The sequence below is a fragment of the Scyliorhinus torazame genome, chromosome 17 (assembly GCF_047496885.1).
Source record: "Scyliorhinus torazame isolate Kashiwa2021f chromosome 17, sScyTor2.1, whole genome shotgun sequence".
Taxonomy (NCBI): domain Eukaryota; kingdom Metazoa; phylum Chordata; class Chondrichthyes; order Carcharhiniformes; family Scyliorhinidae; genus Scyliorhinus; species Scyliorhinus torazame.
Window position 1 is genome coordinate 65,585,972 of NC_092723.1, and position 16,354 is coordinate 65,602,325.

The 16,354-nt window shown below is 49.2% G+C and overlaps 1 protein-coding gene across 1 annotated transcript in view; it reads right to left on the minus strand.

Annotated features, from left to right (window-relative positions):
• Positions 1–6,052: 6,052 nt before the first annotated feature.
• LOC140393920 (synaptotagmin-6-like) overlaps positions 6,053–16,354 on the minus strand; it is a 760,260-nt gene continuing 749,958 nt past the window's right edge. Inside the window, exons 7-8 of the mRNA XM_072480561.1 lie at positions 9,432–9,506; positions 6,053–7,658 (exon numbers count right to left, since the gene is read on the minus strand). Of these exons, the coding sequence (XP_072336662.1) occupies positions 7,587–7,658; positions 9,432–9,506 (147 nt within the window). The 3' untranslated portion in view covers positions 6,053–7,586. The remainder of the gene's footprint in view (positions 7,659–9,431; positions 9,507–16,354) is intronic.

Genomic DNA, 16,354 nt, shown 5'->3' on the forward strand with positions numbered 1-16,354 from the left:
AAGCGGGCTGTTTTGTCCTGCATGGTACGAAGCTTCTTAAGTGTTGTTAGAGCTGCACTCATCCAGGCAAGTGAGGAGTATTCCATCACACGCCTGACTTGAGCCGAGAAGTTGCTTGTCAGTCGTTGGGAAGGCAGGAGGTGAGTTACTCGCCACAGACCACCCCGCCTCTGAGCTGTTCTTGTTGCCACAGTATTTATATGGTTAGTCCAGTTCAGTTTCTGGTCAATAGTAACCACCAGGATATTTATAGTGAGGAATTCAGCAATGGTTATGCCTTTGAATAGCAAGGGGCATTGGTTAGATTCTCTCTTGTTGGAGATGGTCATTGCCTGGCACTTGCGTGGGGAAAATGTTACTTGCCACTTATCAGTCCATGCCTGACTATTGCCCAGACCTAGCTGCATTTGAACAAAGACTTCTTCATTATCTGAGGAATTACAGATTGTGCAATCATCAGCAAACATCCCCACTTCTGACCTTATGTTGGAGGGAAGGTCATTGTGGGAGCAGCTGGAGGTGGTTGGTCCTCGGACCGTTACCTGAGGAACTCCTGCAGTGATAGGGACCTCACTCTATGAAGGAAGTTTAAAGCTCCATTCATGTTACACTTATTGCTTAATAACCTGAGGCAATCTCCTGGTTATCATAGAATCACAGAATTTACAGTGCAGAAGGAGGCCATTCAGCCCATCGAGTCTGCACCAGCCCCTGGAAAGAGCTGCCTACTTAAGCCCATGCCTCCACCCCATCCCCACAACCCAGTAACCCCACCTAACCTTTTGGACACTAAGGGGCAATTTAGCATAGCCAATCCACCTGCACATTTGTGGACTGTGGGAGGCAACCGTGGAGAAAGTGCAAACTCCACACAGACAGTCACCTGGGGCCATAATTGAACCCAGGAGCTGTGAGGCAGCAGCGCTAACCACTGTGCCACCGTGCCGCCCATCAATTTATAATGGTGGTAAGAATTAGCCAGGTGGATTGTTGTTGTGTGATTAATTTGTAATACGAACTGAACATGCTGCAGTCATTGAGTAGATGATTTTCTCTACATTCTTTGCTTCATCAATGCATCAAAAAACACGGCTTTGATGACAAGCTGTCCCCTGTATCCCACTGGCCGAACATTTAGAGAGATAAGATACCAATGGTAATCTTCACATTTCTACAGATGGGTTGAATAGGACTAAATGAGAACTCTGAATAACTTAAAATTCATCTTCACATTTCTGGTAGTGTCACCTGAATTCTGCACAGTTTAAACCACACACTTGCATTTTAATGAGACCAGCATTATAGGGAGATCACCTGTGTACATAATAAAATGGCAAAGGGGAAGCACAGTGGTGCAGGGGTTAACACTGTTCCATCACAGCACCGAGGACCCGTGTTCAATCCCGGCCCCGGGTCACTGTCCCTGTGGAATTTGCACATTCTCCCCGTGTCTGTGTGGGTTTCACCCCATAACCTAAATATGTACAGGGTAGGTGGATTGGCCACGCTAAATTGCCCCTTAATTGGAAAAGAAAAGAATTGGCTACTTTAAATTTATTTTTAAAAAAATAATTTAAAAAGGCCACCTCGTCAAAATCCATAAAATGGGTGATGATTAAAAAATAAAATTTTCCACATATCCGTTTCTAGCTTTTTGTGTTCAGTCTTTCCAAACAGACTCAATTTAATAAATAACTGAATGCCGACTAGATTTTTGCATTGTGTTACAGTCAATATTAGGATGCATCATCGTCTTCTGTGCATTTGGTGGAAATTTTGAGAATGATCCAGAAACAAGGATCTCATTAAAGACAAACAGGGTAGTAGTGTTAATGGACATCGGGAAACCTTCCAGTCACATTGTTAATTCCACCAGTTGAGTTAGTCACTGAGATAAATCTCATTCTAGTATTTTGACTCCAACAAAAGCCTGAAGATGGTTTGATTATTGGAGGTGACTGTCTTTCGACCTGTGTAAATTAAGCTCTTTGCTGGTTTTGCAGCATTGCACTACACAACACAAAACAGGTCATTGCAATGCTTCAGAATGACATATTTAAACGCTTCCAATCAATAGCCTTGCCTCTATCTTCAGTTTCTTGTTAATTCCTGGCACACAAGACATCATAGAGCATAGAACAGTACAGCACAGAACAGGCCCTTCAACCCCCGATGTTGTGCTGAGCTTTGTCAGCTTATTGTGAGTCTAGTCACTGCCAGCAAATGTGAACGCTTTGGTCATCAATGTTTTCATTTAATGACTTTCAATGAGGTGTCTTAAAAGAGCTTTTAATTGTCACACATCTGAAGACCTGACTGAACCAAGCGAGCCTGCAATAGTGAAAATTGAACAGGAAGTGGGGAAGGCTTAGCCAAATCCCAGCTGACCAACCCTTTTCTGAGCTCACTTGATCTTGCAATGTTTCACTTGTTTTAAAACAATCTGTGTCAACTTGTTATAATGCTGGAAACTGAAATGAAAGCTTTGAATGGTAACGGTAGCACAGCAGTTTACATACCGCTAAATCTCACTCTTTTTCTTCCCCACTGGTCTCATTATCCTGATATTTCAGGTTCTGAATTTTACCAACTCCCCTTCCACCCTGTTAACCTTGAAGCCAGCTTGTGCTAGTTGTTCAGACATATGTTACCATGGCATCACGTGTAGACCTCAAATTTGCTCAGTGTCAAAGACAGCAATAGTCATGAGAAGTCTTCTGCCACGGTTGGTAAAGCGTATGTTTATAACTTACATATTTGAAGATGTTAGCAAATGAATCTTGTAAAAAAAATAATTCCTTATTTGTCATCACATGAATCCTTGCAGCCAGGTAAATAAAATGGTCAACTTCAAAGATACCTTCATGAGCATAATCATCAATGCTCCCTGAGTGGAATGGAAGTTTGGCTATCGCTCGAGAGTGGGTCATATTGTGGCCACAAGTTCAGTCCTGTCATGAGCGGACTGACCAGTAAGTACAATTAACGTCACCAATACTCTTGTAAACCATAAAGTTGTGCCATTGCCCAAAATAATGATGTCATGCTCAGTATGTTAACTATTGTAACATGCCCAAAATGTGTGCAATGCATTATCAAACTGCAAACAGCCACTGGTAGCAAATGAAGCCGGCACGGAAGTTTCAAAGTAGTTTTACTATCTTCTGTTGTGTTGGATAAATCTGGTGTCAGTCTACTTGGACTTCATAAAGCACCCCACCAAAGTATTTATTGATTTCAAATATATTTCAAGAATGAATATGGTTCTCGTGAAAGGATGCTTGTAATAAAGAGAACACTTTCACTTCTTGTACTCCACTTCACCATTAAGTACTCCAAGTTAGCTAGATAATATGATTAATGCAAGCCAAAGCTCTTTCTATATCGTCTCAATAGAATCCCTAATTGTAAAACTGACATTCCAATAAGCACACTCCATTCTGCTATAAATGAGAAGATTTAAGGGGAATCTTCCCCACTTTGGCGACACTGGGAAGAACTTTACATATCGGCTGTGTACAGTACTCACCTACCAGTAATAACCTACAGTTTCCCTGTAGGCTCCCCCACTCAGTGCGGTTCGATATCACAAACAGTGTACCCAAATGTAAAGCTTAAATGTAAAAATGATTAGGTCCATATTAACCTCCAACACACATCCTACCTGGGCTGTAGACAATTTGTATCAACCGCACATTTTTGAAGAGGATTTCAGGCCAACTTAGGGTTCATAAAAATAGAAAATGCTGGATAAACTCAGCAGGTCTCCCCCTCCCCACATGGCCACTGTTCATTGTTGCTCAGTTTTTCTCCCACTGAGCACTGACATGTTCTGCTATTAACACATTCTGCTATCCTACCTTTGCCACTGTTAACACACTTCAGTCCCTAATTGCACCATTAACAGCCACTTTGTCTCATTTGAATGACATTTTTGTTCATCTCTCCTTCGCTCCGATCTATATCTGACTTTCCATTCTGCTGCACCCCCACTCGACCCCCCTCTTTCCCAATATATAACTCACTAAATTCCTATCCCTCTTCAGTTCTGTGGAAGGGTTATTGGACTCGAGATGTTAATTCTGCTTCTGTCGCCACAGAAACTGCAAGACCTGTACAATGTATTTTGTAAAACACCATTTTCTGTTTTATTTCAGAGTTCCAGCACCTGCAGTGTTTTGCTTTATTTAGGTATTCAATAATTTGGTATCTCAGTTTATTAAATGCCATTGGAATCTTGCCTGCTGCTCTGTTATAAACCTGGAGAGTTTCCTGAAATGATAGATTTAGTTTTTGATTCAATGAGTGAAACAAGAAAACACAAAAGAAACCCTCACTGCAGAACATCACAAATCTATACTGCAGTTGGAGCCTGCTTTCTCTTTTGAACTCAGGGGAACTGGAGAGGAAGCAGCTCATTTCTAATGTGAATTGGAAAATGACAAGTTAAATGTAGCCAGGTATTGGAGAGGCTGACTTAGAGATTTTAAACACATTTCTCTAGCTAGAAATAGTTCAGGTGAGATGGTGGTTAAGATGGCTAAGGGTGGCATGGTGGTGCAATAGTTGGCACTGCTGCCTCGCGGCGCCGAGGACCCGGGTTGGATCCCGGCCCCGTGTCACCGTCCGTGTGGAGTTTGCACATTCTCCCCCGTGTCTGCGTAGGTCTCACCCCACAACCCAAAAAGATGTGCAGGGTAGGTGAATTGGCCAGGCTAAATTGCCACTTAATTGGAAAAAAAGAATTGGGTACTCTAAATTAAAAAATACAAAGATACGGCGAGCTAACACAGTGTGGATTCTGGGGCGGGATTCTCTGACCCCCCCGCCGGGTCGGAGAATCGCCGGGGCTGGCGTGAATCCCGCAACCGCCGGTTGCCGAATTCTCCGGCACTGGAGATTCGGCGGGGGCGGGAATCGCGCCGGTTGGCGGCCCCCCCACCGCCCCCCCCCCGGCGATTCTCTGGCCCGGATGGGCGAAAGTCCCGCTGCTGGAATGCCTGTCCCGCCAGCGTGGATTAAACCACCTCTCTTACCGGCGGGACAAGGCGGCGCAGGCGGGCTCCGGGGTCCTGGGGGTGCCCCCACGGTGGCCTGGCCCGCGATCGGGGCCCACCGATCCGCGGGCGGACCTGTGCCGTGAGGGCACTCTTTTCCTTCCGCCTTCGCCACGGTCTCCACTATGGCAGAGGCGGAAGAGACCCCCTCCACTGCGCATGCGCGGGGATGCCGTGAGCGGCCGCTGACGCACCCGCGCATGCGCCGACCGGCAATATCATTTCTGCGGCAGCTGGCGGGGCACCAAAGGCCTTTTCCGCCAGCTGGCGGGGCGGAAATCAGTCCGGGGCGGGCCTAGCCCCTCAAGGTTAGGGCTCGGCGGCTCAAGATGCGGAGGATTCCGCACCTTTGGGACGGTGCGATGCCGGACTGATTGGCGCCGTTTTTGGCACCGGTCGGCAGACATCCCGCCGATTGCAGAGAATTTCGCCCCAGAATTGTATTTTGAAATAGGAGAATAAATATTGATGAGGCATCTTTTTTCAGGGGTGCATTACAGCCGTAATACATTCAGTCGGACCCAAACAATTTTGCAACTTTCAGTTATATCCCTTATTCAGCCAAATTTCAGATTTTTAAAAAAAGGTAAACATCTGGGGCGTCATTCTCCGACCCCCCGCCGGGTCGGAGAATGGCCGTAGGCCGCCGTGAATCCCGCCCCCGCCGAAGTCTCCGGTACCGGAGATTGGGCGGGGGCGGGAATCGGGCCGCGCCGGTTGGCGGGACCCCCCGCTGGATTCTCCGGCCCGGATGGGCCGAAGTCCCACCCAGAAATTGCCTGTCCAGCCGGCGTAAATCAAACCTGGTATTTACCGGCGGGACCAGGCGGCGTGGGCGGGCTCCGGGGTCCTGGGGGGGGGGGGGGCGGGGGGCGATCTGACCCCGGGGGGTGCCCCCACGGTGGCCTGGCCCACGATCGGGGCCCACCGATCCGCGGGCGGGCCTGTGCCGTGGGGGCACTCTTTCCCTTCCGCCTCTACCACGGCCTCCACCATGGCGGAGGCGGGAGAGACTCTCCCCACTGCGCATGCGCGGGAAACTGACAGCGGCCGCTGACGCTCCCGCGCATGCGCCGGGAAACTGACAGCGGTCGCTGACGCTCCCGCGCATGCGCCGCATTTCCGCGCCAGCTGGCGGGGCAACAAACGCCATTTCCGCCAGCTGGCGGGGCGGAAATCCCTCCGGCGTCGGCCTAGCCCCTCAATGCTGGGGCTAGGCCGCCAAAGATGCGGAGCATTCCGCACCTTTGGGCCGGCGCGATGCCTGTCTGATTGGCGCCATGTTTGGCGCCAGTTGGCGGACATCGCGCCGTTGGGGGAGAATTTCGCCCCGGATTTGAACCTATGCCATGTAAGGGCAGATTTATGAAGCCACTCCCAGTTTCACTTAACCTTAACATTGGTGTATTTTTTTTCCAAAAGAGCTGATTTTAAAAATGCTCTTAATCAATACCGAAGGAGCACTTTGAATCCAGTTTGCTTGAGCCAGATTCAGATCATAGAGTTCGGGACATAAATATCTGTGCATTTTCCAGACCATTCGCCTGGGAGAGAAATGCACTTCAGCTTTAGGACATGTGTCCTTATTTCCGATGGCGGATGCCAAGTCCTCTCCGTAAACAATGCAAACACTCCTCTATTCTGATCAACCAATAAAATAGAGTAGAGTATTCAAGTTTAGGGTTTGAAGAGAGGAGGTTGTCAGCAAGGTCGAGGACCATACAAAGTCCTAAAGAAACATTCCTCAATCAACTGATTCAACAGTTATATCAGGCCTGCAGCTAGATTTGTTAACTTATAGGATCCCAACTGTTCATTCATTTCAGGAGTCCGAAAGCATTTGGTAATCCAAAATCAAGAATCCTTTTGCTTCCTTTGACATAGTACATGGCAACGCATCACCTTTTAAGCTTGCTTATTCAAATAAAAATTAAAGTAATTATTTTGTACAACAATAATGCTTTCTATACAATCAAAACATTGAAAATGGAATTGCCTGACTAGTATTTTGATGGCCTGAGGTTGCAAACTATTGCGAGTTTTAATCCATGATAAATCTATAGTTTGGTCATTTATGGAACTGAGAAACTATATTGACTCCATGATAAAAAAACACAAGTGATGCAAGTTTTAACACAGACCAGAATCATTTTTGAGGCACGTTACTCAAACCTATGTATTGGTTCAAGCTGTGCTACAGATGGACTTAAATTTCACACATCACCGACAACATTTGGTTCCACTTCTCTCCCTAGTGCAGAACAGTGTTCTCTTGTGCCTTCCCCTTATTTACACCTATGGCTGCACAATAATAATCCTGTATCCTTCTTGCACAACATCTGAAAGTCTCCCAATGTTTGGATTTGCTTTCTATCCAAGCAACAAGCTTAAAACAAGCTACTTCCAAGATACTTGTGTCCATTTTGCAGAGTACAATGTGTTTTTTCCTGTAAGGAAAGAAACTGAACTACTGACATTACATTATGTTCAGAACACTGAAGGATCCACAGACTCTCTCTGCACTGGACGTCAAGGTGTTGCTGGAGGTTTAGGAGATGGACAGGACCCTTGGCTGTCGAAGCTGGCAGTACGGCCTTGCCACTGAAAAGAAAAAGATAAACCTTTGTGTCACTTCCTTAATGAACAAGTTTGTATTCGCATAATTAGTTTAACACCAAAAATAATCTCAAGGAAGGCATATGGAAAATGGAGGCTGAGCCAATGGAGAGAGTATGAGGGGTTGTTTACAGCATTCCCAAAGATTTCAAAGGAGGAGAGTAATGTGGGAATGTTTAGAGATGCCACAACAGAGAGTGAAGCCTGGAGGAGAAGAATGAGGCCAAAATTAGATTAGATGCTGTTTGGGAAGCCAGACGCAGGACTGGACGAGAGTCGTGAAGTGGCGGGCCCGACGCCTTAAAGACAAGAACAAGAATTTTAATTTTGAGGCGTTGTTGGCCCTTAATCCCAATAACGATGAGGTGGTGGGAAAGCAGGAACTGCTACAGGATAGGCAAGGGGCAGCAATGTTGAGATAAAGCCTGAGCCTGTGGAAATTGGGACTGGTGGCTGGCAAGGACAGCAATGTGAATTAGTCTCTATGATAATGGTATGTTTGTGAGTTGCAGCAGTGGGTGGTCTGAGGAAGGGAATATTAAGGAATTGGAAGTAGGTAGTCTTTGTGATGGAGATGGGTCAAAAACGCAGATTAGGGTTGAGCAGGATTCTGAGGTTGCAAACAATCTACCACGGTCAGGGACGGAGTCAATCCTGAAGGACCATAATTTGTGGAGGGAGCTGAAGATTGTTGCTTCAGTCTTCCAAATGTTTTACTGAAGGAATTTATAGCTCGTCCAAGGAGAAACAGTTCAAGAACTCAAAATGTGTGTCAAGTGCTCAAAGACCAAACAACACATTTTCACGACAGTGATGAGCAGATATCAGCAAAGATTTACACTCTCCTTATTTGTCCGATTTAGCATATATCTACATTACATGAATAACACTCTTGCACCAGGAACCACAATCAAGTTGTCAATGAAAAAAATATGGCCTCCTTTAAATCTCTCATGGTGGCTGGCTGTGAATGAGGGTATTTACTTCACCCTGTTTCTGTGGCAAAGGAAAAAAATATGATGCTCCACCAGGTGAGAGCCAAATGTTATGTTTCAGCCGCTGTACAAAGATGTCTGTCACTTAGCCACCTCTTGGAGTGGAATGTTTCTTTAAACAGCTTTAAGTTACAAATTTGCATTTAATAAGGGGGCTTATTTGCATAATGCCACTGCAGGTGCAAAGTTTCTTTGTAAAGGAGCAATGTCACCAAATTTAAGATGGATTTTCTAATTCACTGGGTTCATGCCAGAGGTGTGGAGTGGGACTTTCGGTCACTGGCATGATCTTGCTCTGCCCCTGCTGAACTTTGCTGAGCCAGACTCGGAAAGCAGGTCCCCAGCACCACTTTGGTGGGCCTGGCAATCTAGCAACACTGCAGCATTTAAATAGCTGGAGCAGCTCAAAAGGAACAGGTCAAAAATGTTAAAATTGGGAGCAAGTTCTTCAGGTAGTTCAACAAAACAATAGTATCCCTAAGTCATTCAACAGTGTATAGAAATTCTATGAGAAAATATTCAAAACAGAGGGAAGGAGACCAATGAGAAAAACAAGCGTCCAGGCACATTGGAAGGAGGATGTCGAGGCTGTCAGTGTCACCTACACAAACCTCCGTGTGCTCACTCAGTGCCGGAAGAAGTTCAATGACTCCACTGGGGCAGCCAAGGTACAGGAAGACAGTCCAACAACGCATTATCATCGGCATGTCTCTCATTTCCCACCCTCTTCCCCTCACAGTACTGAACACCACCCACAACTTACCAGCAACGTGCAGGAGGTACCACTATACCCTTCACAACCGCTTCCTTCCCCCGCAAGTGCGGCTTCACCCACAGCCTAAGACAAAGGGGAAGCATTAAAAGCCTCAGGATATGTAGTTCCTCATTTCCTGCACTTGACATCACCCCCCCCCCCCCCCTCTCCCCCCCTCACCTCGCCATTTCTGGCATCTGAATTATTCCATATGATAGAGGGGCTTTCACACTATCCATTTTAAGTTGAAGATGAAAATGACCCAGGATCAATCTCAAAGAACAGCAACAACTCTGCCCCTCAACCTTTGACTTTTCACCCCATCAGGGGAGGAATTCTGAGCACAGTCAGACAGGCAAAGGGGAGGAGTGGGAGATGGGGAGATGTGAGGGTGGTGGCAGATGTGGGCTGGTTATCCAATTCATCATCTCAATACTATTCAGCTCCCGCAGGACACATATAATTTGTCCTCAATAAACACTTTGGACGGAGCCTGTGGATGAATGGGAGCATTCCATATCTGAATCTGGAGGTGCAGGGTTCAAACCCTGCTCCAGACAGTCTGACAAACAGAGACCAGAGTTTGGAATCTGAATTCAGGGTTGACATATTCAAGTCCAATGGGTGTGGCTGGACCATCGTGTTACGTTGGACTATTGAGGGGTGTAAAAATGGTTGCAAGCACAAAAGCTGTGTTTGCATCATGGTTTTTCAGATTGTTAATCAGCCTGAGAATGCCCCCGTGTGTCACACGAGGGATACAGCAGGAAGATAGGAAAACACCAAGAACTAAACGCTTTTAACATCTTGTGATGTAATGCAAGAGGACTGGCCAATTGGATCCCACCGCTGGCCACTGACAAGCAAGTGCAACATTACAGTGAGATAATCTAAGATTAATCTTGTGGTAAACCACTGTTGCACCTCTACTCATAGAATCATAGAATTTACAGTGTAGAAGGAGGCCATTCGGCCCATCCAGTCTGCACCGGCTCTTGGAAAGAGCACCCTACCCAAGGTCCACACCTCCACCCCATCCCCATAACCCAGTAACCCCGCCCAACACTAAGGGCAATTTTGGACACTATGAGCAATTTAGCATGGCCAATCCACCTAACCCGCACATTTTTGGACTGTGGGAGTAAACCGGAGCACCCGGAGGAAACCCAACGCACACACGGGGAGAATGTGCAGACTCCGCACAGACAGTGACCCAAGCTGGGAATCGAACCTGGGACCCTGGAGCTGTGAAGCAATTGTGCTATCCACAATGCTACCGTGCTGCCCTATTAGGTGATGCCCTATTAGGTGATATATGGTAGGACCTGTACTACAGGTACGTTGGTAGTCCCTGCCTGCTGGCTCTGCCCAGTAGGTGGAGTATAAATATGTGTGTCCTCCATGCTGCAGCCATTTCGCCAGCTGCTGTGGGAGGCCACATATCTTAGAGCAATAAAGCCTCAGTTGTACCCAACTCAAGTCTTTGTGCAATTGATCGTGCATCAATTTATTGCTCTATGATTTTCAAAAGATGGACCTCCGTATCAAACCGGATCGCCTGCAGCTGGAGCCGCATTCAAGCGATGCCAAAAAGGACTTTCAACACTGGCTAGCTTGCTTCGAGGCGTACATCAACTCGGCATCCACCCCTGTCTCGGAGGCTCAGAAGATACAGATCCTGTACTCAAGGTTGAGCTCCAGCGTCTTTATGCTAATCCAGGACCTGCCAAACTACGCCGAAGCCATGACGCTTCTCAAGGAGAATTACGCTCAGAAGACAAACACGCTCTTCGCCAGGCACGTACTCGCCACTCGCTCTCAACTCCCTGGTGAGTGCATAGAAGACTTTTGGCGGGCCCTAGTCCCACTCTTCCGGGACTGTGACTGTCAGGCCATTACGGCCACTGAACATTCAAACCTCCTTCTGCGTTTGTCACAGGGATTGGGCCGGACCTCATACACCAGCGACTGTTAGAAGGGGCCACGCTCGACCTAGCGGAGACAAAGAAACTAGCGCTCTCCATGATGGTCGCCTCGCGCAAGGTTCAGGCCTACACCCCCAGACGGCCACCCCAGCGGGGGCCTTAGCCAGCCAATATGCCTGCGTCACGCGCCAGACAGCAAACCCCGGGGGTCCCCGATGCTATTTTTGTGGCCAGCAGAAACACCCTCCCCACCGTTGCCTGGCCCGCGCTGCCCTTTGTAAGACTTGCGGCAAGAAGGGGCACTTCACCGCGGTGTGCTAGGCCCGTGCAGTCGCCGCTATCGCCCCCACCCCCCTTGTTTACGGACAATGGGTGCCTCCCTGGACTACGCACAGCCAGTGGGCGCCGCCATCTTCTCCCCCTCAGACCACGCGCAGCCAGTGGGCACCGCCATCTTCTCCCCCTCAGACCACGCGCGGCCAGTGGGTGCCGCCATCTTCGCTCCCTCAGACCAAGCGCGGCCATTGGGCGCCACCATCTTCCCCCCGAGCATCACGTGCGACCCATGGGCACCGCCATTTTGTACTCCTCTAGATCTTCAGCCGCCATTTTGTCCACCTCGAGATATTCAGGCGCCGCCATCTTGTCTCCCCCACGGCACTTGGGCACTGCCAGCGTTCCAGGACCAGGGCCCCCCTGGGCTCCCCGTTATCCTACACCAGCGACGACCGACCATGACTCGCCTCAGTGACCATCGACCAGTCTCATCCGCACAACCTGGCCACCGCATCGACCAGCGTGAAAGTCAACGGACACGTGACCTCTTGCCTGCTGGACCCCGGAAGCACCAAGAGCTTCATCCACCCGGATACGGTAAGGCGCTGCTCCCTCGTGGTACACCCCACCAATCAAAGAATCTCCCTGGCCTCCGGATCCCATTCCGTGGCGATCCAGGGATACTGTACGGTCACACTCACGGTCCAGGCCGTAGAATTCAGCGGCCTCCTCATCTACGTCCTCCCTAACCTCTGCCCTGCCATACTGCTAGGCCTGGATTTCCAGTGCAACCTCCAGAGCCTAACCCTGAAATTCGGCGGGCCCCTACCACTCCTCACTGTGTGCGGCCTTGCGACCCTAAAGGTCGATCCGCCTTCCCTCTTCGTAAATCTAATCTCGGATTGCAAACACGTCACCACCAGGAGCAGACGGTACAGACAGGACAGGACCTTCATCAGGTCTGAGGTCCAGCGGCTGCTTCGGGAAGGCATCATCGAGGCCAGCAACAGCCCCTGGAGAGCCCAAGTGGTAGTAGTTAAAACTGGGGAGAAACACAGAATGGTCGTGGACTACAGCCAGACCATCAATCGGTACACGCAGCTCGACGCGTACCCCCTCCCACACATATCTGATATGGTCAATCAGGTTGCACAGTACTGGGTCTTCTCAACTGTATACCTCAAATCCGCCGAACACCAGCTCCCCATTCGTAAATCGGACCATCCATAAACTACCTTCGAGGCAGAGGGTCGCCTCTATCACTTTCTCAGGGTTCCCTTCGGCGTCACCAACGGGTCTCGGTCTTCCAAAGGGAGATGGACCGAATGGTCGACCGGTACGGTTTGCGGGCCACCTTTCCGTACCTAGACAACGTCACCATCTGCGGCCATGATCAGCAGGACCACAACGCTAACCTTGCCAAATTTCTCCACATCGCCACTCTCTTAAACCTCACCTACAACAAGGAGAAATGCGTGTTTAGCACGACCCGCTTAGCCATCCTCGGCTATGTGGTCCAGAACGGAATTCTGGGGCCCGACCCCGACCGCACGCACCCCCTCATGGAGATTTTCCTCCCCCACTACCCCAAGGCCCTCAAACGCTGCCTGGGGTTCCTTTCGTACTACGCTCAGTGGGTCCCAAACTATGCGGACAAGGCCCGCCCACTCATACAGTCCACTCATTTTCCCCTGACGGCTGAGGCACAACAGGCCTTTGCCCGTATCAGAGCCGATATCGCCAAGGCCGGCATGCACGCAGTAGAGAGCGACGCATCAGACGTCGCCCTAGCCGCTACCCTCAATCAGGCAGGCAGACCCGTGGCATTCTTTTCCCACACCCTTCATGCCTCAGAAATTCGGCACTCATCCGTCGAAAAAGAGGCCCAAGCTATCACTGAAGCTGTGCGGCATTGGGGGCATTAACTGGCCGGCAGGAGATTCACTCTCCTCACTGACCAACGGTCGGTATCCTTCATGTTCAATAACACACAGTGGGGCAAGATCAAGAATGAAATGAAAATCGCTTATTGTCACAAGTAGGCTTCAAATGAAGTTACTGTGAAAAGCCCCTAGTCGCCACAATCCGGCACCTGTTCGGGGAGGCTGGTACGGGAATTGAACCGTGCTGCTGGCCTGCCTTGGTCTGCTTTAAAAGCCATCGATTTAACCCAATGTGCTGAACCAGCCCCAGATCTTGAGGTGGAGAAACGAGCTCTCCACCTACAATTACGAGATTTTGTATCACCCCAGTAAGCTCAACGAGCCCCAGACGCCCTATCCCGAGGTACATGTGCCAGCGCACAGGCTGACCGACTCCGGACCCTGCACGACAGTCTTTGTCACCTGGGAGTCACACAGTTGTACCATTTCATACAGGCCCGCAATCTGCCCTACTCCATCGAGGAAGTATGGACAATCACCAGGGTCTGTCAGGTCTGTGCGGAGTGCAAGCCGCACTTCTACCGGCCGGACCGTGTGCGCCTGGTGAAGGCCTCCTGCTCCTTTGAGCGCCTCAGTGTGGATTTCAAAGGGCCCCTCCCCTCCATCGACCGTAACACATATTTTCTCAGTGTGGTAGATGAGTACTCCAGATTCCCCTTCGCCATCCCATGCCCCTACATGATGTCCGCCACCGTCACCAAAGCCCTCAACACAATCTTCGCTCTGTTCGGTTTCCCCACCTACATCCACAGTAACAGGGGATCCTCCTTCATGAGTGATGAGCTGCGTCAGTTCCTGCAGGGGTATCGCCTCCAGCAGAACGACAAGCTACAACACCCGGGGAAACGGACAGATAGAGAGGGAGAATGGGACGGTATGGAGGGCCGTCCAACTGGCCCTACGGTCCAGGAACCTCCCGGCCTCCCGCTGGCAGGAGGTCCTCCCCACTCCATTTGGTCACTACTGTGCACCGCCACTAACAACACACCCCATGAACATCTCTTTGCCTTCCCCAGGAAGTCCACATCCGGGGTGTCGCTCCCGACTTGGCTCGCAGCTCCAGGACCCGTCCTTCTCCGTAGGCATGTTCGACTCCACAAGGCGGACCCGTTGGTGGAAAGGGTGCCATTGCTCCATGCAAACCCCCAGTATGCATACATGGCGTACCCCGACGGCCGCCAGGATACTGTCTCCCTCAGGGACCTAGCACCAGCAGGTCACACACACACACACACCGCTGGCCCGGCACCACCCTCCCCTCCCCCGGCGCTCCCAGCAGCAGCACCCCGGGACCATCCGTCCTCCCCCTGCCCACGCTCGATTATGAAGAGGATTTCGGCACTCTCTCGGAGTCACCGAACATCAGACCAGCATCGTCATCGCCGCCACCACTACGTCGCTCCCTGCGGCACATCAAGGTCCCAGACCGGTTAAACCTCTAACTGGTCCACTGGACTTCAAAAGACATTTTTTTCCCTCTCTATCAAAATTTGTAAATGTAAATGTAAAAAGAAAACCATTTATTGTATATAGTTCTCCAACCCCCCCCGTCGGACTCAATTTTAAAAGGGGGTGAATGTGGTAAACCACTGTTGCACCTCTATTAGGTGATGTATGGTAGGACCTTTACTACAGGTACGTTGGTCGTCCCTGCCTGCTGGCTCCGCCCAGTAGGCGGAGTATAAATGTGTGTCCTCCATGCTGCCGCCATTTCGCCAGCTGCTGTGGGAGGCCATACATCTTAGAGCAATAAAGCCTCAGTTGTACCCAACTCAAGTCTTTGTGCAATTGTTCATGCATCAAATCTATTAATATGTAAATGGATAAATAGTGGCATATGGATTTGAGTGTTGGCAGGTGGGAGACTATCCACTTTGGGACTACAAAACATGAGTCAGATTATTTTCTAAATGGTGAAAAGCTAGAAGCACTGGAGGCTCAAAGAGACTTTGGGATTTACTTACATAGATTGTTGAAATGTGATGGGCAAGCATTAAAAATAATCAAGAAGGTTAATGAATGGCTAGCCCTTATATCTGGTAGATTCTAATGCAAGGGGGAAGCAATCAGCTATACAAAGCCTGAGGTAGATCAGATCTGGAGTATTAGAGCACCACAACTTAGGAAAGTTATTTTAGTCTTGGAGGGAATGCAGCACAGTTTTACCGAAATGATACTTGGATTCCAAATGTCAAATTACGAGGTGAGGCTGTACAATCTAAGGTGGCATTGCCAGGAATTTAGATGGTTGAGGTGAAATTTTTTAGAAGTTTTCTCAGTATTATGAAGAACAGGCAGATTAGATAGGGTGGCACTATTTCTGCTGGTTGGGAGTTTAAACATTAGAGCCAGACCGTTGGAGTGATGAAATTCGAAAACACGGCCACATACAAAGGCCGGGATTTTCCAACCGCCCCCGACCACACGTTTTCTGGCAGCAGAGGCAGCCCGCAATTGGCTGTCAGCGGGATCTTCCGTTCCTGCCAAAATCAATGGCCATTTGGGTTATTTGCCAGGGAACCCCATCAGGGTTATCGCGCATTGTAGGACCCCAATTGCAATGCTTGAAGTATTCATTTGGGACAGGCAGTGAGCATCATGGGGCTGCCAGTGACTGCTCCACTGAACAATACTAAATTTGCCGCCCAAGTTCGGCCAGTAAGACCATTCTTCAGGATGAGCCCTCTACAGGCCTTGGGCGCAATTCTCCGATGCCGCATGATCCAGATTTACATAATTAAATAAGCAGCGCCCAATTATCCTGAGGCCCAGGAATCAACTTTCATGC